The 26,581-nt window shown below is 47.7% G+C and overlaps 1 protein-coding gene across 1 annotated transcript in view; it reads left to right on the plus strand.

The window, feature by feature from the left end:
* Positions 1-22,471, plus strand: part of LOC147749018 (pleckstrin homology domain-containing family A member 3-like) — a 157,706-nt gene extending 135,235 nt beyond the window's left edge. Inside the window, exons 7-8 of the mRNA XM_086965282.1 lie at positions 7,452-7,609; positions 21,396-22,471. Coding sequence (XP_086821408.1) covers positions 7,452-7,609; positions 21,396-21,457 — 220 coding nt within the window. The 3' untranslated portion in view covers positions 21,458-22,471. The remainder of the gene's footprint in view (positions 1-7,451; positions 7,610-21,395) is intronic.
* Positions 22,472-26,581: the final 4,110 nt, after the last annotated feature.

The raw sequence follows: 26,581 nt of genomic DNA on the forward strand, positions 1-26,581 counted from the left end.
TTGCTATAACTTGCGCCCCTGCAATGCACTGCTGATGACATCACATATTACATCACTCATGACATGGTCGGTGTAGGAGAGTAGGGTCTGCAATCCTATGATCACCCAGATTTTTTGCTTTTGTTTCACTGGTTTACGACTTTCTCTGGCTGTGGGCCTGCTAATCAGACCCACAGCCTGGCTGTTCTCTTTCTAAATTACGACATGTACCCTAGGTGCATTTACCAATTGGTACTGGGCCACCTTATCAGACCCTGTAACTCAGGGCATAGGTGTACCCAGGGCTGCCAGGGGCTGCAGCATATATTATGCCACCCCTGGCTGGCCTCCGAAATTTGACACAACTGGCTGCATGACAGCTGGGGCAAAGTCGTGTAATCACCCTTTGCTGTAGGTGTAGTATACCTATATCTAACCCTAAAATGGACACACAGATTCCTATCAGTCACTCCTATGGCAGACCTTGACAATCCTGAAGGCAGAGTGCTTGGAATCGTGTGAGATGGTGCTCTGGCATGAGCTGAGCCTGTCTGCAGCTTGCAGAACCAAGTCCTAATAGCTGTTCCATGATATCGCATACCATATACTCTTAAGTGCATTATAATCCTCGCGGTTAAATGCTAACTTTGGTATTACTTTATCAAAACATGTCGAGTAAGGTGTCATACGAATTGGAATACTAACCCCTCGCCAATTCTGGCGACGGGGTTAGCATTCCACCCTTCTAGAGGGACACGACATGTATGTAACTGTGAACCCCGGTTAAAGTTAACTGAAGCCTCAGCTCCACAAAATGGATGCTGCCACCACAGACACGATTCTGACCTCCTGCTGCTGGGAGTCCTTCCAGCGAGGGAGGCCTGGACAAAGGGTTTCCTGTCCGGGGCGGTGCTAGCACCATCCCAGACATGGTTTTGTGTATCCTGGGTAGGCAGGGCTTTACAGGAAGGTGACTGCTGAGTGGCACCCCGGTGCTCACTACGCATAGGCCGGTCTGAACCAGTTCCAGGGGCACACCAGCCCCTGGCCTGGGGAAGTCCGACATGGCAGAGGGGTGTAACCACCCCCCTCCTAGTCCCACCCATAGGCAGGACCTAGTCACCGGGTCAGCCCCCTTTTTTAGTATAAAGATGGGAGCGGGCCCCCTGTACAAATTAGATCATCTTTGGAATCAAGACACGACTTTCTGCGAAAGGACTTCACGATTTCTTCATCAAGATTCTCCCTTGTGGCTAAGGAGTAGTCACCCTGCATCCGCAGGCACCATCCTAAAGAACACTGCGGTCTGCTGCAAGTCCTTCATCACGAATCCGACGACCCAGCTCGACGAGACCCGGCTTCCCTGGCACCTCTGACCTCTACTCACCTCTACAGCCAAGCTGAGAACCGTGAGTGCGACGAGACCTCGAGGGACCGACTATCGCCAAGACTGCACGACATCTTTACAACAAGCCCACCGTGTCCTCCACGGGTGAGTGCTTTGGGGTCCGAGAAGCCCCGACCCTGCGCAGCTCCAGCACCCAAGGTCAGCCTCCCTGCATCTCCACGATCTGCGTGGGGCCCTTCTGCTGTTTGCTGTGCACCGCGTTGTTTGGCTACTAGCCGGCTGGCTTGTGGCCTTCTGAACGACGCCCGACGACATCACTGCTGCTGGTCTGGTTGCTCCAGACTGGCCCTTGCTTCCTTCTTGAAGAGAGGCAACCCGGACCCTCCTGGTCCACTTCAGACGCCATTTTAGGTCCACCGCGTGGGCTTGAATTTGCCAAGGCTTTGTTGCCCAATCCTGGGTCCAGCGACGCCGACAGCTTCTATCTTCGTGGGACAGCTCGATCCTCCTTCCTGGTCGCCGACAACGCCTCCTGGTCCGTGAGATCTCCGAGCCCAGCGTCACCCACACGCCTTGTCGAGGTGGCTACCATCCGGTGCCCTCCTGGTGCCCACTGACTACTGGCTAGTAGTCTCGAACTTGGTCCCCTCTGCTTTCAGGTGTCATCTGCCATCGATCCAGGCTTGGATCCACCGAACTTTCTTCACTGGTCGCCTGCCAGCAACTTCTTTCTTCCAGGCTCCTGGTCCGTCAACGAGGATTCCCGACGTCTTTTGAGTCCTATGCAGCTGCAGCCCCTGGGCTAGGTAACTTCGGCATTTCGGTGCCCCAGCATAGCCTCACTATCCAAGGGTCAGAATCTACTTTCGTTTTCTCCCTACCAGGTCGGGTTCGCCCGAGAACACTAACTTTGCAAATTCTAGCTACCATAGACTTTGTCCCGCATCTCGCGTGAGAGTGCACACACTGCACCCGAGTCCCCTGGGTCTCCTAGAAGTAATCTAACAATTCTATAGTCAAGTCCTAGCGATTCCAAAGCCTATTAGTACTGTACTTACCTGCTAGTAATTTCGCATTCCACTTTTCAAGTATATGGTTTTCCGTGCCCCTCGGGCATTTGTATATACTGTGCTAACTTAAGTATTTTCGTAAGAGTTTTGTTTTGTGCTTAGTACCCTGTCCTCATAAAGAGTACAGGGCTGTTGTGATTCTTAATAAATAACTGTTTATTTTCATAACACTTGTGTGGTGTCCTTTCACTTGGTGTTCAAGGGGTATATGTGTGGTAAACAGCTGGCTTAACACGCCCTCTCGAGTCTTTAGCCTTAGACTGCTCGTATCCATGCTACTAGGATAGCTGGTCTATAAGGTTGACTTACAACCAATCATCAATAAGGGTTGCTGGACTGATACATAGTGTTCACTAGAATAGTGAGCACTGCATATCAGGCCACCTCCTCACAGTCGGTGACATCCCCCGGGGCCCGGCTATTTAAAAAAAACAATTCTGGGGGTAGGGGGGGCCGGGTGGTCCCCTTCCCGGGCCATATTCGGCCCCTGGAACCCCATCCCCTGGGGTCAGGCCATTGTTCTTTTTTAATTTATATTATTTTAGGCGAGGGGGGGCCACATGGCCTTCCCCCCGGCCAATTTCTGGCCCGGGGGCACTATCTCTAGGAGCCTGGTATTAAAAAAAAGACATCAGGGTAGAAGGGCATAGTGACCCCCTACCTGTGCCATTTTGGGCCCCGGGAACCCATCTCCCGGGGCCAGGTCATTTAAACCTTTTTTATATTATATTAAGGGAGGGGGCCATGGACCCCCCTCCCCCCAAGCCTTTTTTCGGTCCTGGGGACCCCATCCCTGGGGCATGGTCATATGGTCAGGACCGTTTGAAGGCCCCCCCCCCCCCGACCCCCCCCCCCCGCGGTCCTGGTCGGCTCCGGTCTACTGCTGGAGCCAACATTGCTTTTTACCTCCAGGGAGTTGCTGGCATGCAGCTCCCTGGGGGTGAAAAGCAAAGTGCTCCACTGTAAACAAGTAAGAGCAAAATGTAATGTGGGCACCCCAGGACATAGCTGGAGACACACAAGCCCCCCCTCCACCTTTGAAAGTAACCCCGGGGAGGTGGCGGTCCCCAGGGCTGTTGGGGGAGGGGGGCAGCTGTAGCAGAAGCCCCTCCGTGCATAATTATTTATAAAAAGCTCCAGGGAAGTGGTGGTCCCCGGGGCTGCAGGGCCCTGTGGGCCCCCATATATCTATTTATAATTGCCTCCAGGCCCAACCGGGGGCTTTAAGGAAACAAAGCGTGGGAGACCACACTTCAAAAAAAAATCGCCGGGATTCGCAGACCCAATGCAACTCCCACCGAAATGAGAAAAAATCCTTTTTTGAGCAGGGACCACCTCAGCAGGCCTAGAGGGTCAGGGTGTTTCTACCCTGCTCCCTTTTCTTAAATTTGTATGTTTTTTAACGTTTTCCTTGTGACTCAGTTCAACGGAGTCACAAGATGGCTGCCAACACTTCATGGTTGGAACTGTTGGCAGACAACCAGATCGCAGGCTCAAGATCGGGAGGGTTCGCGGATTCTTAGCGTTGATATATGGATATCTGAGAAATGTTTAAATTTCTCAGGAACTACTAAACAGATTTACAACTTTAACAAAAAGAGTGCCTTCTGCACCAAGAGCTACCTTTTTGCCAAATTTTGTATAATTCCATTCAGCAGTTCGGGCTGTAGCTGTGTCTAAAGTTTCCTATGGAAATAAACATGGAGATAACACGTTTTGGAACGCCCCCCCCCCTTTTTCTCCGCCACCGCTTGACGAATCACTCCAAAACTTTCAACCCAGCAGTTGACCTGACCGCCCCATTAGTTGTGAAAATCTCACAAAGATTTGTCAAACTGCGCCAAAGTTCTTGGCAAAAGAATAAACACTTTTTGAATAGAAACAAGGCCCCAACTACAACTACCTACTTGCAATTGCTATATATATATATATATATATATATATATATATGAGGTACGTGGCGCTCCTGCAGGCAACACACAGCAATTCAGCCGATCAGTAGACACAGGAACCAGCAAGACCCGTAGTTTGGTGCAAATGTTTTTATTTTTAGTTACCTACTTGCAATTGCTATATATATATATATATATATATATATATATATATATATATATATACTAGCAGCCTGTCCCGACCTTGTCCGGGAGCAATCAGGCTTCCCCGACCCCCGCCTGCCCCCACATTGCCCAGGAGCCCGGGCCACCGGCCGCTCCGACCCCCGCCTGCCCCGACATTGTCCCCCGGATGTCACAAAAGCCCAGTGTTGAGGTGCTCTGCATAAATCTCCATGGCAGATGCTGTAAGTCCCCACCCCCCGCCTGCCCGACCCCCGCCTGCCCTGACATTGTCCCCCGGAGCCTTTCCTCAGCCGATGTAAATTGTACCCTTCTGTTTTGTTGTAACTCCCCGTCCCCCGCCTGCCCCAACCCCCGGAGCCATACCTCAGCCAATCTAAATTCTATCTTTCTGTTTTGGTGTAAGTCCCCGTACCCCGCTTGCCCCGGCCCCTGCCTTGCCGACATTGTCCCCTGAAGCCTTACCTAAGCCGCCGCTCCTCAGTTCACCGCTCCTCCGTCTGTTTTGATGTAAGTCCCCGTCCCCCGCCTGACCCGACCCCCGCCTGCCCGACATTGTCCCCCGGAGCCTTACCTCAGCCGCCGCTTCTCAGTTCACCGCTCCTCGCCGCTGGTCACCGCTCCGCTGCTCCTCACCTCCTCCCCCGCGCCATGTCCGCCACTCGTCATCGCTCCTCCCCCGAGCCATGTCCGCCGCTCCTCCTCGCGCTCCTGGACGCCGCACCTCCCCGCGCTCCTGACGTCAGCACGCAGGTCGCAGCCGGCGCTACTTCAAGGGGACTACTTTTTTTATAATGTACATTTTTAAAATATAACGTATTTTTATATAGCCTATGTCCATCTGCACACCCTGAGGATTACAACGATGTATCGGGTATGTGGATTGGCGCTGTGGTTCCCAAGTTTACCCGCCTCAAAGCCTCAAAGTTCTTCCTTTAAAATAGTAGTATAGATGTATATATATATATATATATATATATATATATATATATCTCCTACATCATCTCTTGATACCTGTGCATTCAGAAAGTAAAGCTCCAGCCACTCTCCCTAGACTAAGACCCTGCTCATAGAGCCTCAAGAACATGCTGGCCAAGTGGATTATTGTGATCTGAGAGGGTCCTAGTATGAGCATCGGTCACAGAAAAGTGTTTGTGTACAGCCTGCCCTTATACTGCTTTGCCACCAGAGTGTGCCAACGCAGTAAAATGCAGCACAATCAAGTGTTTTCTGGTTTCTACTGATAAAGTAAATATTCACTTCAGTGGTGTTTTCTTGGTTATAATTAAGGCTCCCTGTTTTCCGTTTTTACTGATTTTTACAGATAAATACAGACAGAAAACATTTACTTTCTTGTTTGTATTTATTTTTAAATGTGGATAAAAACGGAAATTGTGTTTTTTTTTTTTTTTTTTTTATTTATTTTTTTTGTAATTCTAAATACTGTCTGTCATGACTGCCAGGCCAGTAGCGTCTGGATTGATAGGTAAGAGAGGGTTAAAAAGAAAGGAATTTTAGTGAAGAGGCTTTACCAGCAGTAGATTTGCACAAGGTTGATACTGAAATTTGCATGTTTTCGTATAAATGCATTGATTTATCTTCAGCGGGTGTTCACAGCATTGAAACCTGGCAGGCACTCAAGCATGAGTGCATTTTTATCGGTTGAATAAATGTGGAAATATACTAATTCTAGCTTCATTCTTCCACAAAACCCAAAATATAGATAAATACAGATACAACTAGGCAAAACAAATACGTATAAATACAGACGGAAATGTGAAAAAAATAAATACCATAAAACCGGGAGCCCTAGTTATAATTGGTTTTAACTATAAAACAGAAACCCTGTGGGTTAGGTGGCTGCATATAAATCTGCTACGTTACATAAGAAGCAGCTACCTTCAAGAATGAGGTCTAACTGTACTTGAACCAATAGTGCTACTACTGTACAATCAAGCAGACTACCTGCCTAGGATATGTCTTGGGTTGTTATGTGGGCATCATTGCATACACACGTGAAGCACTATTGCCTTGACAGTCATGTCTGTTGGAATGAACATTTTTCCCGTTCGGTGCAGCTGGGCTTTTTGATTAGAGCCGATCCAGAGACCCTCCACAGGCGAAGGTACTGCTTTATCTTTTCACAAGGTGAGGAATCGTTGGTTAAAAGTATCCATCAGAAGAACTATTTGCTTACCTTCGGTAATGCTGTATCTGGTGGATACTCCTCTAACTGCAGTTGCCTCACAGACCCTCCCACCTACCTATTCTTTTGAATGGTCTTTTCTAATCCAAAAACATCCTAACCTAGTATCCTGCTCACTGATTGAGCCAACTTGGTGATGGGCACTGCCTCTGAGGGTGTGGACAAGCTTTAGAAAGCAACTGACATCAGCGCACCTGGATGGTATTTATAAGTCGCCCGCTTGTCACGAGCTGAATGAAGTAGTGTGAAGCTGCACAATGCCATTTACTGGCATGCAGGAGTGCTGCTCTTGAGTTTAGAGATCCAGTTGGATGCCTAGGGGGTTATCATCAAGTGGAGGAATCTGCAGTTAGAGTATCCACTAGAAAGAGAGTTACCAAAGATAAGTAACTTGTTCTTTAGTTGCACAAAAGTCTTATCGCATTTATATTGCCCATGATAGAAATACTGGCTATCCTCCAGTATATTTTACTCCGTTACTATTTGAATGTGACCAATGAATTCTGAGTTCCTGGATACCAGTAATGGCAGCAGATAGAATAAATAAATATAGGATACAGTCCTAGAATATAGGTGACTGTTGTACAACTAAAGCCCACCCCTCACTGGAACAGTTCGTATCTCAGCACTAAAAACATGCCACTTTATAACAATACGATGATTTCCCTGGAGGTCACACAACCATGACAAATATTGGGCAAGGTCTAATGGTGCTTATTGCTTATGAGAATTTGAATGCACTAGTATTGACAGATATATATTTTTTCCTCTAGGCAACCTGAACACAACCGCTCAATGGCACCGCGGCAAAAAGGGGGTGTCACTGTGTTACGTAATCTAGAAGAGATGGTTATGTTTCGTTCCAGTAAAGGGCGACATGAAGATCTGCCAAATGAGGATCTGGAAAGCAGTTTTCCAGAAGAGGATGAAGGTACATGAGCCGAGGGTTCAATGGCATATTACTACATGGGGAAATTCATGTTTGGAGTAAACTGCGTTATGCAGAAAACGGGTGTAAAGTGCTTCATGGCATTGGGATGGTGGAGGTACGGTAATAACATGATACAAAATATGGGTAGCGAATAGAGCATGGCACATAGACAGGGTAGATAGTGCTGCACGGAAGTAAGAATGGGTGTCGAGCACATGGTGCTAGGCATTGGTGGTGAGTGCAAGAAAAAATCATAGGACATCTAAGAATATGTGTGAACAATCAGGTCAGACCAGTGATCAAGAAGGAATAATCAAAAAATTAACAATTTTTATAAAAAGTATATTTTTAATCAATATATTTAAAAATCTGCCAACAACGTTGCTAGGCATTGGTGGTGAGTGCTACATGGTTAAAGGGAGGGGTGGGAAGTGTTGAAAATTACAAGCTATGGTTGGGGAAAGGAATTAGACTGGAGTTTTGCATAGTAAATGAATGGGTTGGGAATGCTGGTTAGTACATTGGACAGGTAGAGTTTGTTACATGGTGAAGTTAAGTGGATACTGCTGTAATCTTCAAGGTATCCGTGGCCATGTTTTTGAGAGTAGATGGAATAAATACCAATTTTGCATGGCAAAAGGGAGATGCACAGTGAGTCTTTCTTGGCAAAGAAGGTTATCTGAAAATGCTACAAGGTCCAAGGACTGACTGGGGGCTGGTACAATGCAATGGTAGAAAGTATTGTATGGTACAAGGGTGAGGTTGAACGTGTTATAAGGTACAAGGAATCGTAGGAGGAGTGTAAAAAGGTTGGTCGAATGTTGCATAGAACAAGTGCTGAGTTGAGATTTGCACCGGTAACAGATGGCTGGAGAGTTATGGGGTATATAAGGAAAGCAAAAGAGTGTAAAATGTTGGAGGTGTTTGGTTCCTCCTAATTCACCACTGTGGTGTCTTTTCTGTTTCTTTGCCTATTACACTGTTTGCAGCTGTTTTTTAGTGTTTATATGTCACAGTACATGGACGAAATAGAGGACCATCAAATTGGGCCGGAGAGAGTGGAAATGTTACGTTCTAATGTGGAAATTGAGTGGTTTTAGGATTAATCACCAAAAAACGAAGAACTAGCTGATTAAAAGTATGGGGTGCAGGGCTACACTGTTTGAGCTCAATGGAATCTCATTATCACTGACCAGATGAGCTGTGTTTACAGTGTTATTTCCTGTCTCTCAAAAATAGATTTTGTACATACTGAAATATACCAAGGAGCAAACATTCATAAATAGCTGGAAGATTGTTAATTTAAATATCCCCAAATAAGCCGGTGCTAAGCTTAAATACAATGCTATGTTACATCCTAACAACTTCTCAACATAGCATTTAGAGTCGGTTATATTATTGTTCTGTATACTTGAATAGACTTTAATTAAGATTTCAAATTTTTTGCGTAGTGTCTTCGATTCTGGAATTCCCATCAAACATTGACTTTACATTCTCCAGTTGGTATCACTGTTTAATTGCCCAAAATATAATCTAAAAAACGTAGAGTGCTTTTGATGTGTGCTAAGCTCTACTGCGCTTACCAGCTGTACCACAGATCTTGAGTCGTCAAAGCAAACTAGGTTTATCATGAGTTGATCTTCTAAATTAATTTTTCCTAAGTTCCATGTAAAGAGGATTTCTTTCTTTAAATGGTATTCAATTATTACCCCCATTACATCCCCTTCATTTTCTTATATAGCATTGTACAACCAGTCCCCTCCTCCTCCTAGTATACTGAAGTAGTCTCTACAGCAAATTGGACTTGCCTATATCAGAATGCCCCCACTCACCCCACCAGTGAACCAATCCTCTGCCTTGTCATCATACTTTTTTTTCCTCTGCCTGGCCTCCTTTTCCAGCACGGTTTCATTTTGCCTGGGTCTGCTAACCTGTGATGTTTCAGGATCCCCAATCTCCTGTTAAGTGTCTCTCCTTACCCTTCTGCAGGTCCCTACTGATGATTTTGTTTGAAGGAGACACTCCTGCCACCACCTTCTCATTTCAGCGACATTAAGGAATCGAAACTCCCATTACTCTCTTAGTAAAGTAGTAACGTTGCAGTCTTTCCAATTCAGTATTTGTACCACATTCGACCCCATGTTTACTTCTACAGCTTGGAGAACAAAAGTGGGTTTTTGGGAGCAGAGAAAAAAATTGTTTACATACATATCAACTCATAATTGCCATATGTCTTTTATGCAACTCGTGCTTTTGAACCTAGCAGTTCGTGCTGCTAAGTTATTGTGCAACCGTGGGATGTTTGGTGCCTCTTAAATTTCAAGACCATTACAAAACCGAATCCCTGAGTTTAATATATGGAAAATATTACATATTACATATCACCTTTGTGGATTATCACTTTAGCCGATGAGGTTTAGATTCTAAGGTGTATGAAACTGTGTTCTGTAGTTTAAATAAAAGTGTCTACCCTATGTCCAAGAGAAAAACTGGTAAAAAAAGTTAGTAATTTAAAAAGTAGTTTCTCTAGTTCCTATTCAGAATTGTTCGCAGCATTCAAAAGTTTTTAGAGACCGTAGAATGTACAGAACATCAAAGTTAAAACATTTGATTTAATCATATCAGAGTGTGGGGTTTCTTACTTAATTTTGCATTGGCCTCATATCACTAAGGAAATAAGCAGCGCTCTACCTGAAGAATAACTCCTGCATTTGTTACAATTTTGGGGTCAAAACAATCACATTTGCTAAGATTTGAACAGTACCAATCATTTTTTGACTGGGCCACAAACCTTTGCCATTACAGAATTTTAATTTTTAATTGCAATTTACTACTTTGCTAGTTTGTCAACCAGGCAAACCTAATACTATCACATTACATATGAAACAATTGGGAGTATAATACATCATGAAGTTACTAAAAAACAGTTTTGCTTCTAAAATCATTGGTACATATCAACTTCAAATCTAATTTCTACGTAAGACTAAAATAACAAACACTTTCTTGGCAGCTAAAAACAGATCTAAAGGTATTAACCATCCTTGTTTGTCTAAAAGACGGAAATTAGATGGATGTGGTTTAGGTCCTTCCTCCATAACCGGTCTCAGAGATTCCTCATTAACGGCAACTTATCAGCTCCCACCCCGGTCACAGTTGGAGTCCCCCAAGGTTCAACCCTGTCACCCACCCCCTTAAATCTTTACTCCGAGCCACTCACTGAAGTTCTTCGTACCGCCAACATCTCCTACCACATGTACGCGGACAACACCCAAATATACATCAATATTGCATCACTCAAGGAGATCCTTGCCCTGAACTAGACCCTGAAACTAACTGTCCAATGGCTAGCCGCTAATCAACTGAAACTCAATGCAAAGAAAACTGAATTTCTCCTGATCTCCCCTTCAAAAGCCAACCCGGAGTTTCAGACATGGATCAAAGCCATCACAGCCTTAAACTGCCAGCCAACCATTGTGAAATCCTTGGGCATACTCCTCGACTGTAACTTGAACATGTGAGACCACATTAACTCAATGGCTAAATCAGCCAGATTCCACCTGAGCTACCTGTGGAAGCTGAAACCCTTCATCGATGCTCCTGACTTAAAAATGGCAGTCCAAGCACTAGTCATCTCGAAATTGCTCAAAGTCCTGTGCACACGTATACAGTATATTAAGGGTTTAACTTGTCAAATCAAATGTATAGAACCACTGTTCATATCAGAAAGGACGGCGGTCGACATCAATGGTTTCATGTGAGATGTAATATATTTCAACTCGATCAGTACAACAGAAAAACAAATCAGCCGACACGTGTTTCGTCACACCATGTCAAGATGTGACTCTTCAGGGCTGGGAAGGACATGAATGAAACAAAACTAAACAACAGAAAATAAATGGCAAGAGAAGTATTTGGTGAATGCAGTGCGCAAATCAGAAACACCAATGTAAATGTGGAGACCCTACGTGCGAAAGTACATAGACCGTGTGACAAGTCTAGCATAGAAAAAAACGTACATACATGTGTCTGTGGATTGTGACAGAAGGTCAAAACCACGAGTTAAGAAGGTGAGTAGCGCAATGTGTATATATGAAAACAAAACTCATAAAATTTAAAAGCCCGTTAATGTAGTCTAAAATAATGTATCACACATGTAGCGAGATCAGTCTACATGACGTAAACATCACAGTTTCGATGCGGAATAAGTGTTATGCAGAAATGGAAACAGAAAACGGGTGAGAAAGACTAAGCTGAAACAACAATATTAACACTTCTAGTTGGCAAATACACACAATGAACGTGATCTACAATGCCTGAAATCTGACTTTGATAGCGGGCATATTTTGGAAGATAAGGTTGGCTCATAAGACATAATTAACCAGGATTGTGTGGCAGAAGGTAAGTCGCAAAATTATACATCAATTGTAAGTAAAGGTCTAAATGTGAATATACGAAGAGTCTAGAAGGCAGTATGTTAAGCACGACATAAATAAATTCAAGCTATAAACCCACATAAATGGCGGTCTGATGCCTAATCAAAAAGCCCCTAGTTTTATATGCCACTAGTCATCTCGAGACTGGAATATGGATGTTCCACCCTCACAGGATTACCCCAAGATCTCCTTGGCTCCTTTAAAAGCCTGCCTCCTCGCGGCCGCAAGACTACTCGCAGGCACTAGGAAATTTGACCGCATCTCTCCACATATGAAAGCACTAAACTGTCTCCCTATGGAGGCCGGAATACTTCTGAAACTGGCATGCATCACACACAAGGCCCTATATACAAACTCCCCTGCCTATCTGGCACAGAAACTTGTGATATCTGGGAGAAGCGGGAACTCCTGGTCCGCTAGAAACCTCCTGCTCCAACCTGCCCACTTTCAGAAAAAAAGCACCTACAATAGGGCATTCTCCGGAGCAGCACCAAGAATTTGGAACTCTCTCCCACCTGACATCCGAAAAATTCCTTCTCTATCACGTTTCAAGAAGGAAGCCAACACTTTCCTTTTAATTGCCTGCTCGCATCTACCAAAGTGTGCCTGAGAAATCCAAAACTATTGCTTCTTCCTCAGATCACCAACCCACCCCTACAAGTAAATGTTTTTACTGATACTATTAGAACCTTAACCATTTATTTGTGTCCCCTTATCTCTATGCTCCTCAGCAACCCTACCCCGCCCCAAACTTTGTATATCTGAAAGAAACAGGTTGGTATTAGATTCCTTACCGTAGAACATCCCCAGGCGTCAGACTGGATCCGGAAATTTTTGCGTAGCAGTACCCTTGCGCGTCGGTGGGCGTCGTCTGCGGCTCCACGTCCGTCGTGGGCGCCGTGATGACGTCGTCGGAGTACGTAGACGCTGCCTCCGCGCGCTGACGTCAGTTCTTCTTTTTTCCGTGCCAGCAGCGCAGATCCGGAAAAAGTGGTACCTTAGTCACTTTTTGACTAAACTTTTTACGGTCCTTTTGATCACTTTCGAGTCTTCGACTCTGAACGGTGCCGGTAGGGATGCCAGGTTTTAAACCCCTGGAGGACTGCGACCGACTGATGTCGGTAACCGACCCTCACCGCCGGTGCCTTCACTGTCTTGGCGTCGACCACGAAGACAAGGCCTGCTCCGACTGCTGAGCCCTGACTTCGAAAGCTAGGCGGGAGCGGTCCCGCAAGCGGCTCGAGCTCCAGCAGTCGGCCCCGCGCCGCGAGAGGTCCCGGTCCGGACGGAGGTCGAGGGACCGGTCGCTGGGTCGGAGCCATCATAGCTCCGGGAGTCACCATCACTCTTCAGGCTCAAAGTCGTCAGGTAAGCACAAGAAGTCGAAGAGACGTCGTCGCTCGCACGACGCAGCCAGGGGTTCGGGTGACACCGCCCACGCGGCTCCGTCGGAGTCTCGGGCGTCGCGACCTGCCCCATACCCTCCGGTCCCTGGGCAGCAAGCGACGCCGGAAGAGATAGAGTGCTTCCTCATGGCCATGAGGTCCCTCTCTCCGACGGGCTCCGCGGCGCCTTCGGGCCCAGCGGACCCATCTGGGGGCACTAGCGGGTCGGGTGCTTCGGCCCGACGCCACCGGCGCCTTAGGGCCCCGCTGGATCCGCTTTCGGATCCGGGTCGTCGCCGATTGACCTAACGACCTCACCGGCGCCAGTCCCTAGGGTGTCACCTCCGGCGCTGCCTTCGGGCGACGCCGTCCCTGATGCCTCCCTCGATCCGGCGTCGGAATGGCGCCGCTGGGCGCCGCTTTCTGCGCCGCTTGGACAGTTTTACTTCAATAAACCGGCCCCATCCTTTGACAACCCTGATTTTCAGGACATGGGTGATGAAGAGTATTGTGAGGGGTCTGAGGACCCTCTGACACGTGAGTGTCAGTCCCAGCAGGACTGGACAGGTGAACTTGGGGATGCCAGTGGTCTGGACACTTCGCCAGACACTGGTTTTGTCTCACCCCCTACCGTGGCTACAGAGGAGGGGGCAACCTACAGTGTGGTGTCACGCGTGCGGCCAGTGCCTTGGGCTTTGAGCTCCCCGTCACGGCCGTGAGGACTAATCTCCTCACTGAGGTCCTTAAACCGCAGTCAAGCTCGGCCGAGCCTCTGCTGCCGTTTAATGAGGCCTTGACTGATGTTCTTTTGGGCACTTGGTCCAGGCCCGCTACAGGTCCGCCTGTAGATAGGAACATGGCCATACGCCACCGCCCGGCCCCGGGCGACCCTTGTTTCCTGTCCACCCATCCCACACCCGAGAGCCTGGTCATCCAGGCCTCCAACTCCCAGACCGCATTCCCATCGGCTCCACCCAATCGGGAATCCAAGAGTTATGAGCAATACGGCAAGAAGGTATTCTCCTCCCTGAGTTTGGGACTGCGGTCTACCAACACCGCATGCCTCTTGGGCCGCTACACCCACTCTCTGTGGCACACGGTCGCGGACGTGCTGCCACAATGCCCGGCGGGGGTAAAGGCTAAACTCACCCAAGCCCTTGCAGAGGGTCGAGATGCAGCACGCTTTTCCATCCGCTGAGGGCTGGATACCACCGACTCCCTGGGCAGAGCGATGTCAACGACGGTGGCTATTCGTCACCACGCCTGGTTGAGGTCCGCCAACTTTTCGGCCGATGTCCAGAATACTCTCATGGACATGCCGTTTGATGGCCGTCGCCTTTTTGGCGACAAGGCAGACCATGTGCTTGAGCGCTTTAAGGACTCCAGGGCTAGGGCCAAGTCCTTGGGCCTCTCGGCCCCGGGCCAGCAAACGGGTGCCTTTCACTCCTTTCTTAGCCAAGGAAGGGGCCCCCCACACGTGCTGCCAACCACGCACCGCAGACTAATGTCCAACTCAGTGACGGCCGTGGAAACCGCCGTGGCGGCGGTCGGGGACAACGGCGAGGCCAGTCCACACCTACCCCTGCAGCATCCGCCTCAAACCCCTCCTAGTTCGTGCTTTCAGGCCCATGTGACGCCAGTAGGGGGCAGGGTTCGCCATCACCTCCTCCACTGGCACACTGTCACATCGAACAGGTGGGTGCTGCAAATCGTCCGATGGAGCTACTCCCTCCCCTTCGAGGCGACCCCTCCAGCCATGCCACCGCAATACCACCGCGTGTCGGGGGATCACTTGCGACTTCTGCTGGAGGAATGTACGGCCCTCTTTGCCAAACGGGCCATCGAGCACGTTCCTGGGCCAGAAGTAGGGTGTGGTTGCTACTCCCACTACTTTCTGGTACCCAAGAAGGGCAAAGGGGGCCTACGCCCTATCTTGGATCTACGGAAAGTCAACGGCTTCCTCCGGAAGGAGAAGTTAAAAATGCTGACACTGGCTCAGGTCTTAGCTGCCCTGGATCCAGGAGACTGGATGGTAGCGTTGAACTTGCAGGACGCTTATTTCCACATCCCCGTCCTGCCGGCCCACCAGCGCTACCTGCGGTTCACGGTAGGCCATGAGCACTTTGTTTACCGTGTTCCCCTTCGGCCTTACCAGCGCCCCACGGGTGTTCACGAAGGTGATGGCGGTAGTCGCAGCTCATCTGCACAGGTTAGGGGTTTCAGTCTTCCCCTACCTCGACGACTGGTTGTTGAAGGCGGGCTCACCCCAGACGGTCGTCAGCCACCTCCAGACGACGGCAGACCTCCTGCACCAGCTGGGGTTCTCCATCAATGTGCCGAAGTCACACCTGTGCCCCTCCCAGAAGCTTCTTTTCATCGGAGCGGTTCTCGACTCGCCGCAGCTTCGGGTTTATCCATCCGAACAGCGGGTTCGGGATATTCAGGCTCTGATTCTGATCTTTCAGCCTTTATCCCGAATCCCGGTCATGTTGACGCTGCGGCTTCTGGGGTCGATGGCGTCCTGCCTCCTTCTGGTGCATCACGCACGATGGCGGATGCGGGCTCTGCAGTGGGACCTGAAGTTTCAGTGGGTCCAGCATCAGGGCAACCTGTCCGACCATGTCGTGATCTCGGAGGGCACTGCGAGACAGCTGCAGTGGTGGTTCACTGACCGCGATTGGGTCAGTGGCAGATCCCTCTCCCTTCCCCAACCGGAGCACGTAGTTGTGACATGTGGAGAAGTGTGGCTCAGGGGTTAGAGGCGGCAGACCCGGAAGCTGAGATCGGCCCTGGACCAGGGTTCAATTCCCCGCCTCGGCGGGTCTTGGGCTAAAAAATTCCACGGACTCGATAATTCTCGCTCCGGTGCCTACTCGACTCACGGGTTCACACTCTGCGACTCTGGGCAATAGCTTGCTTAATCTCCACAGCGGCCCCTCGCAGCGGGATGCCTGGCTTTCACCTTGTGGATACCCTGCCGGGGTTATCTTACAGGGGAATACCAGGACGGGTTCCCTAAGCAAGCGCTTAGATACCGACCTCGGTTGGTGATTTGCGCTATATAAATACATGTACATTTACATTTACAGACGCGTCCCTCCAGGGCTAGGGAGGCCACATGGGAGAGGTGGAGATCAGAGACCTCTGGTCTCCGGCGGAGTCCCGTCTCCATATCGACCTTTTGGAGCTGCGGGCAATTAGTCTAGCACTGAAGGCATTCCTCCCCTCTGTCCGGGGGAGTGTAGTGCAGGTGTTCACGGACAACATCACCACCATGTTGTACTGCAACCAACCGGGCGGGGTGGGGTCGTGGACCCTCTGCCAGGAGGCTTGACGCCTCTGGCTGTGGCTGTAACATCAGGGCGTGACCCTGGTGGTTCAACACCTGGCAGGTTCTCTGAACGCCAGGGCGGACGAACTCAGCCGCCGGTGCATGATGGATCACGAATGGCGTCTGAACTCGGACGTGGCGCAATGTCTCTTTCTGCAGTGGGGAGAGCCTTGGTTAGATCTATTCGTCACCGAAGAGAACGCGAAATGTCATCAGTTCTGCGCGTTGAAATTTCCAAGGCGGCACTCGCTCGGAGACGCTTTTTGTCGCAAGTGGAGTTGCGGTCTGTTGTACGCCTTTCCGCCTATACCACTTCTGCCCAAAGTGCTGAAGATCAAACACGACCGGGCCAAGTCATCCTTGTGGCTCCGGACTGGGCACATAGATACTGGTATCCCGAGCTACTCCATGTGTCAGTCGATCCCCGGTTAGTCTGCCTCTTCAGGAGGACCTTCTGTTGCAGCAGCAGGGGACGGTCCTCCACCCAAACCTGTCCAGGCTCCACCTCCATGCTTGGAGATAGAGCGGCGACAGTTGAGGCCATTTGACTTGCCTCCTGAAGTCTGTAATGTCATTCTGGCAGCCAGGCGTCCCTCCACAAAGTCGGTATACGCCTGCAGGTGGCACAGATTTGTGGCATGGTGCACAGCAAAGGCTGTGGATCCTCTCTCTGCCCCTCTTTCTGGGGTTCTTCTCTTCCTTCTTTCTCTTGCCCACCAGGGCTCTGCTCTGGGCACAATCAAGGGCTACCTTTCTGTCCTTTCAGCCTTTCTAAGGCTGCCTGATCAACCATCTTTGTTCAAGTCCCCTATTGTAACTCGTTTTCTGAAAGGCATCACACACACGTTTCCACCTGTTCCATTTGTGATGCCTCAGTTGGACTTGAACCTGGTTCTTACCTATCTGATGTGCGCTCCCTTTGAGTCACTTCACAACTGTCCTCTCCGCCGCCTTACTCTGAAGACTGTTTTCCTGGTTGCCATCACATCTGCCAGGAGAGTGAGTGCGCTCCAGGCTCTTTCATCCAAACCTCCTTTCCTTTCTGTCCATCCTGACAAGGTTATGTTGCGGACTAGACCCTCTTTCCTGCCCAAGGTAGTCACGGCCTGCCACATCGGGCAGTCTATCACCTTGCCCACCTTCTTTCCGCCTCCGCATCCCTCAAAGGAGGAAGAGCGGCTCCACTGTCTGGACCCAAAACGTGCGCTCTCGTTTTATCTGGATCGCACTCGCCAGCTCCAGGTGGATGGCCAACTCTTTGTTGGTTACGTGGGCGCTAAGAAGGGACGGGCGGTGCACAAGCTGACCATCTCTCGGTGGGTCGTCTTGTGTATCAAGGCTTGTTACTCCTTGGCGAAGCAGGAGCCTCCTGTTGGGCTGAGGACCCATTCCAATCGGGCCTCGGCGGCTACCACTGCCCTGGGCCGGGGAGTCCCCTTGCAGGACATCTGTCAGGCAGCTACGTGGGCATCCCTGCACACGTTTGCAAGACACTACTGCCTGGACAGCAAAGTCCGGAGGGATGGCTTCTTTGGCCGTTCCATCCTCCAGGACTTTCTGGTGTGATTATTGGTTCGCAGACCCACCACCGGGGTTGGTATTGCTGGGGTATCTATTCTAAGGTAAGGAATCTAATACTAACCTGTTTCTTTCAGATGAACAAGTTACTTACCTTCGGTAACAATATATCTGTAAGAAACAGTAGTTAGTATTAGATTCCTTACCGCCCCACCCATCCTTCCCGTTCTGCGAACCGATATCTAGGATTAAGGTCATCCCCTTTCAGGGCCCTAGTTTCAATGGCACCAGTGTTGGTTTTTAACATGGCTTTGCGTTTCTGGCGCGGAAAAGCTGTGTCTAAGAACTGACGTCGGCATGCGGAGGCGGCGTCTAAGTACTCAGACGTCATCACGGCGCCGACGACGGACGCGGAGCCGCAGACGACGCCTACCGACGCGCAAGGGTACTGCTACGCAAAAATTTCCGGATCCAGTCTGAAGCCTGGGGATATTCTTAGGTAAGGAATCTAATACTAACTACTTTTTCTTACAGATATATCGTTACCGAAGGTAAGTAACTTATTCAATTCTGTACTTGAGACTGTTTTGTTTTGTTTACCGTGTAACCATGTAAAGCGCTCTGATACCCTCACCAGTCAAGTTTGCGCTCTATAAAACATTAAAATAAATAAATAAATGTGCAAGACTACTAGTAAGGTGCCAAATAAAAACACAATATACGTTGTTAAAATACTAAAACGTGTGCTAAAATCTATTTAGTTACTAAAAAAATGTTTTGATCATGCAAATAACCAATCAGGATTCTATAAAAATCTAAGGAGAAGTCTCGGCTTCTATGTTCCTGGTGACTGTGCAAGGTACAAGTAAATAAACAGGTAGCATCATACTTATTTTACGAATGACACCACATAGAATATTGTGCAAAATCGCTAGTAGAAAGCTCAAAGAGAAAAATCTACAATAATTAAAGTCAATTAATAAAGTGCAGATGCCCTATTAGCAGTAGAATATGTAGATTATAATTATTATGCTATTTTAATCGACTAAACCATACTTTGCATCACTCTCCAGACTCTAAACAACATTACTGGATTAGTTTTCATACTATGTGATTAGCTTTCATCAGAGACAAACACGGGTGTTCAGTTATTGTATGTTCACCTTTTTCCATTCTCCATTAGTTGTTATAAATCACATGTTGAGCTCTTAGTACATTGTTTTACCCCACTCATGGCACCCATTTGTGTCTTTAGCCTAGATTTCTTTGTATATAAAATATTATATTACCTTACAAAATTATTCTGCCCACTTTGATTAAATGCATGCACTGTGTTTCACTGCACCATGTGGTCAACAACCTCTCTCCCTCCTTGTGCACAGGGTTTTCATTATGTTGTATGAGGAACCTAAATAAAATAAAACCGTTTTCAGCCCTAGAGACCATCTTTGATGTCAGGAATATTCTAAGGTTTAAATAGTCGTTGCTAACTTTTCAGTGCTGTGAACAATGTTACTTAGAAGCTATCAGAACCATATATATATATATATATATTATTTTAACATTTTTAAACAGCCCTCACACGACATAGGGATAGACATCTGTGGAAGGCAGACCATAGACATCTGTGGAAGGCAACATTTACAAATAATTTTGCACATGTTTCCCAGGGCTATGCTGCGTAAGGATTTGTACACCAGTCGCATGGTTTTAATGTCAATTCTTTGCTTGCTGGGCAGCCAGTAAATTGATAAGATTGCTATGATGTGGTCTGAATCGTTGAATCCGTAAATTAGCAATGCTGCAAAGCTTTTTGCTCTTTGTAGCTTGCATAGTGATCTGACTGGAGAGTTCCTATATTTGCTATTGCAGTACTCCAGGCATGATAAGACTACTCCTTGTGATAAGGGCAATTTAGTTGTGAGCCTTAAGTAAAGAAAGTATTTATCTCCTGTGCCAGAGATGAAAAAAATGCATTTTTTGTTACAGTGGTAACTTGGGAGTGCAAGGATAGGTAATTGTCGAAGGCAACTCTCAGATTCCTGGCTAGGTTAGCGAGGGTTTGAGGGAAGCGCCAGAGCGAGAGAGACCAGATGGAAGCAAGACTCGCTGCTTTTTCAGGGCAGATACGAAGAATCTCAGATTTTGTGTCCGAAATGCAGGAGCAGTTGTCTGTCATCTATCTTTTTTTACCAATTAGGAGGAAGGAGGACATTGTTAAGTTTAGATATTGTTCTTTTGGGAACCACAGTTTCTATTAGTACCCAGAAATATGCCACAGGGAGCATATTAGACTTCTCTTTAGATGTTAGTGTTAATGCTGCAGTGACCGAAAAATATCTAAGGGATTTTCCCTAGCAAACACTTTTTTTCTCTGGTGAATTCGAGCACTAGCATTCTGAGCTCCCCCAGCTGCACAAGGGCTGGGAGATCTTGATTCTTTGTTATTTCAAAGTCAATTAAGGTATTTCTACCTCCTTCATAGACTTGGAAAAGGGTTAGATGTTGTATATCACACTGCAATCTCCAGTCTTCCTGAGGCATGCAACTTCGATGTACGGCAGTAATGCTTAAGCGGTTGCCTCGGCCTGGGCACTGTCTCCAAAGCTCATTAAATTCGTAGGTTACGTTTGTAATAAATACTGATTCTTTAAAACTCCCATAGGTGGTGTATTCTTCACAGATTTCATGCAGCAAGTATTGATTGCTCCTAGTATAGTGTGTCCCTAGTTGAGAGTACTTTCACATGTTTATAAGCCTCTGAACCAGAAACTTAAAAGTGTCTACTGACAGAACCTAGGTACTAATGCACAACCCCAGTTGGGAGTTAGTGTACTCAGTAGTTAGTGCAAGAAAAACACAGTGGAAGGGAAAATATTTTCAAGGTGCCGAATTCACTCTTTCCAGCCATCCTCCGAGAAATTTACATTAATGAAACTCCCAGACCATTTAATGAGCAATTGCCTAACTGTAACAGTCAAACAATATATCGCTATAGTGTTACACTGCACTAGCTGTATAAACGTTTGCATGCAAAACCCTCTGCATCGTCACCTAAGTTACTAGTCTTCTACAAACTTCATCTTTTGTTTCTTTCTATCTCTTTCCTTTCCGAGCAGCTCCCTCGCAACCAGTGCAAGACATCCCTGTACGAACCGTTACCAGTGAGAATCACAAATGAAGGAATCTTACGACTACTTTTCGTGTCAAACCTCGTGGATGTTTTCCAACCCCGTTGTCTGGTTATGGGAAGGAGAAAAACATTCTCTGCAACACTGCATAGCCGTCCACCTACTGACGAGTGCACCTCACCAGTCCCGCCCGACACTAAGAAACATGTACCAGAGTGTATTGTTGGATTTTCCTTGCCGAGCTTCCATTGTTTTATGCTGGCCTGCTGGCAGTCCTGCACACCATACAGTCATCTGTGGGGGCAGTGCCTTCTCATAGACTGGTGCCTGGAACTGTAACGAACAAGTAGATTTTACCTACTATCTTGATCTTTTGAAGGTTTTTGTTTTTTAATTGATGCCTTCTTCGCAAGACAACCTACATTACATTTTGAGCTCGGGCCATCTCTTACCCCTTCTGTCTTTCTGCACCTTTTCATAGTAGTGTTGACTACTAGTTATTTTGAGACCATTAATGTGTATGACCATTGTCATCATGTATTAGACATTTGGGGTCATGAGAATGGGAAAAGTCCTACAGTACCTGTAATGGGGATGAAGATGGGCTGTTTCAATGGTGGTGGGGACAACCTGATCAGTGTGGGGTACGAACTACTGTCTGGTAAAAAGGGACTATAAAAGTTCTTGGAATCCACACGGCTAGTGTTGTGGTACTGTGCATGAATTTGAAGGCTAAAGAGACGAGATGGGAGGCAAAGGTTTATTCCTTGTAAATCTCACGCTTTCTCTAGTGTTTTGATGCATGGGGGTGTCCTTCAGACTGAAGACGGAGCCCCTTATTCAGCACTGTGTATTTCTGCATATATTGCACTTTAACACCGTTGATATGATAGGGGAAGGAGGGTGTCACTCCATTGTATCTGTAGTGGAGCACTACAACTGTGTGGCTTTGTGTACAATGAACTGGTTTGGAAGTCTCCTTTTTATGAACTGTTTTGTATCAAATGCATTTTATAGATATTTTTTTAATGTGATCATTACTAAAAATCCTGCCAAAAAATGACTCCAGCTGTACTGTTTTTCTTTTCTCTATTGCTTGAAGCAGTGCTGCAGAAATTCCCATTTTGCACAGAAATTGCGTTTACGCTCTGTCATTGTTTTATTTTGCTTTTGAACTCCCTTTCGTCAACAGACCCTTCTATTTGTGAACATTATACTCTGTGGGTAAATGGCCAAGGTGCTATTGACATCACTGAGACCCTTAAAAAACTGCTCAATCATTGCTTTCTCTAGCTTCATCTTTTTTCAGTCACCTTAGAGGATCAAATGCTGAACACTGGAATTTCCAAGCATGCCTCAGTTTTTCTACTTAGTCTTTGTAAAGAGATGTATTTCTTGTTTGCAAGCTTGCACTCATTCTTTGACTCCATTTTGTGTGACAAAGCACTAGATGCAAGAAATCCATTACCTGCAAGACACTGGTCTTGTGGACTATTTACAGTCCCTAGATTTTGCCCACTGTAAGAAAATGGATTATTATTTGGGATAAATGACTGCCCAACTCAAGGAATATGCACAATCCTTTTTTGGGTGAACCCTCAAAGTCACTAAATAAACTTATTTTTTTCTAAATCTTTTTTATTGGCATTTGTGAATGCAAACATTACATCTGGATATCTGGAAGCATGAGCTTTGCTTACACTTGTCTTTCACATATTAACCACATCCTGGCTCACACAACTCTTTATATCATGTTACAAAGAAAATATCATATGGAAATAAATCCCCAACTAACCTATCCTCCCCCCCCCCCCCCCATTCCCCCTCCGGTCTGTGTCAGTTAAAATGGTTGCAAGGAGAAAGTCAATACTGTATTTAGCATCTGGTCTAGGCATTAGTCCCATCTTGTTCTCCTCTAGTGGAGGCTCTCCCAAACTGGGGTCCCTGGATCTCGGGGCTCCGCTCTGCTCTCAATTCTGCTACAATAGAGGCCCATGCCAGTAGATCATCCTCAGTCTTATCTTTTCAAACAAACTACATTCTCACTGATTCTGCAGTCGCCCATTCACACATATCTCTTATCCATTCCTCGGACCGTGGGGGCAGAGGAATCATCCATACTATGACAACATGCCTCTTGGTCAGGACAAGCCCCTAGAGAACTAACCGCCTACTGAGCCTCCTGCGCCTCCTGCGCCATGCTTTATGTCCCAAGGGATGGTCCAAACAATAGCCCTTTGTAGATGCGTGAGAGCTTCTTCCCAATAATAAAGCAGTAGCGGACAGGACCAAATCATATGAAGAAAGTCCACTTCATGTGCGTTACATCTTGGGCATTCGTTTGTGCGGGACGGGTAAATTATGTGCAATGTACGTGGGGTGAGGTATAATTGATGGACTAAGTTGTACTGGAGGAGCTTAAACCATGTATTGGCACTGACCCTCTGTACCCCCTCATGGACTTTCCTTCATTCACCCGCCGTCAGGGGTTCATCCAAGAGTGTATCCCATTTTTGCTGGATCTTAAGAGCATCGCTTGGTAGGTCATCCCTCAGAGCGCTATAAATATGGGAAACCAGCCGCCGACCTAGCGCCTTGTACAGCAGGACCTTTAATGTGTTAGTGGTGGGAGGCTTGTCGGGGAACCATGGCCATATTTCTCAAGCTACACTAGAGATTTTTTCATATTGCAGGAATTGACCCGGCCCTAAACTGAAGGTATCCCTAGCTTCCTTCCGAGAAATAAATTTCCCATCAATGTATAGGTCCCCTAATGTCTGGCAGCCACCCTCCCTCCACCCACTCACCGACATGGAGTCAGCAATACTGGCAAAAGAGCGCAGCTCACACAAGGGCATATCTGGAGCGCATGGGGCCTGTTGCACCACCCGGCGCACCACATTCTCCCACACTGCAGCTACATGCCGCACAATGTACGGGCTCACTCAGGGGCACCGCATCCTAACATCAAGAGTTCCGTCAACGGACTGTCTCTGCACGTTCCTGCCAAAAGACGTCTCTCCCAGTTATCTTCGTTGTCCATCCAGTGCACCGCATGTTGCAGCTGGAATGCCATAAAATAAAATGCTAACCGGGGAACCTCCAGCCCTCCCCCAGCCCATGTTCATTGTAGTGTTGTCCGACTCGCCCATCTGCATTTATTTCCCCATTGGAGGTCTGTCATGAGACTTTCTAGTGTGTGAAAGTAATGTAGCGGGATCATATAGAGCGAGCGTTACATTGCGTATAGACGGTGAGGTAGGAGAATCGTTTTAACAATTGCAATGCTGCCCATGAGCGATCACTGCAGATCCCGCCAGAAGCTTATGGACCCCTGTAGCCCTTCAATCACCTAGCCAATATTCAGTACGAGGTATGTAGAGGACGTATGCGCCAATCGAATCCCTAGATATCGCGTCCCCTCACCCACCCACAGTAGCTCAACTTGCGGCAGCTCTGTTACTGGTACAGCGGCCAGTCTACACATGGGAATCAGCTTGGACTTCCCGGGTTAATACGAAGGCCCGAAATGTCACCAAAGGACAGCAACCCAGGAGCAAAGGCACAGAGCGCACCGGCTGTGATAAGTAGACCAGCGTATCAACCGCGTATAGGGAAACTACATGGTGGGACACCTCTAACTGTATGCCTCAGGGACCTAGCTCATCACGCAGACGTGCTGCCAAAGGTTCCATAGCCACCACAAATAGTAGGGAGGAGAGCGGGCACTCCTCTCAGTAAGCAGTTTAGACACTGCTCTTCCAATTCCGATTTTGGCTGTAGGACATGAATAAACCGCTCTCCCACCCCAATTGGTCTGAGAACCTGCCACATATAGGAACAATCAACTGAATCGAAAGCTTGTTCGATATCCAGCATTGCTATACCATAATAATTCTCTATAAGCTTGGAGCATTACATAAATGTGCCAAGAGTCTTAGGTTAGGAGCCATACTCCGTCTCGGTATGAATCCTGCTTGATCTGAGTGGATAAGCTGGGGAATTTTCGAGAGGAGGCGCTCCGCTGTAATCCTGCGGAATATTTAATATTTAGCAGCCTATAGGGCTGCATAGGATAGGGTCCCTGTCATTTTTGAGTATCATGGCAACCCACGCTTCTCGCATGGAGGGCGATAAAGATCCCCGTCCCAGTGCCTCATTCTAAACTTCTAGCAACTTAACCCCTAGAAGTGGGGCAACCTGTCGCTAAAACTCCACTGGGAGCCCATCGGAACCCGGACTTTTGGCTTGTTTAAATCTGTGTATGGGCAGCAATAATTCCTCTTTTGGGATCGAAGCACACAGCACCTCAGTCACCTCAGGCCCCAGTTGGGGAATCTCGACAATGTCCAGATAAGCGAGAACTGTCTCCTGACTCCTGAAGAAGGCCGGTGCGCATATATGGCTTGTAAGTGGTTAGCCAGTGTCTCCAAGATCGCTTGTTGTGTGTATACCACGTTCCCACTGTTACTGCGGATCTGCATTATTGGGGCAACAGGGGTTTCCTGTTTAACTAGTCATGCCAATAAGGCTCCATTTCTATCTCCCTCTCTATTCAGCCTTTGATGATAGATCGTATGGACGTGTTTTTCCAGTCTGCGGAGGTCGGTCAACAGGGCCTCCTTGGCCTCACAACACTCCGCCAGTCTCTGGAGAGCCAAGGGGCTCTCAGCTTCCAATCTTCCCAGAATTGCCTCCTGAGCAGCTACATCCCTCTCCAACTGCCGTCAGACCCCATAGGACATTTTGGTACATATTCCCCTAAGAACCACTTTTGTGGTCTCCCATTCGACCGTGCGGCTTGAGGCCGAACCCACCCCCGGTAATCCTCACAGTAACGACTGAGCTCTTCAGAGAGTGTGTCCACAAATGGAGGGTCTGTCAAGGCCTCTGTTTTAAGCCGCCATAGGGGTATCTCAGATCGAGCCCTGCACCCTCCAAGCTCCAACAGGACCGGGGAATGATCCAAGAGATATCTTGGTAAGTACATTACTTCGCCCACCCTCCATCCGAGATCCGCAGAGAGGAACCAGTAATCAAGTCTGCTAGAGGTCCCTGTAGCAGGGGTATGGCAGGAGAACTTTCTAGTGTTTAGATGGCGCTCGTGCCACACATCCATCAGGGGCATGCCCTCTAGTATATCCCGCAGTGTGCCAGTCAAGCGCAGCTTAGTG

The sequence above is a fragment of the Lissotriton vulgaris genome, chromosome 1_1 (assembly GCF_964263255.1).
Source record: "Lissotriton vulgaris chromosome 1_1, aLisVul1.2, whole genome shotgun sequence".
Taxonomy (NCBI): domain Eukaryota; kingdom Metazoa; phylum Chordata; class Amphibia; order Caudata; family Salamandridae; genus Lissotriton; species Lissotriton vulgaris.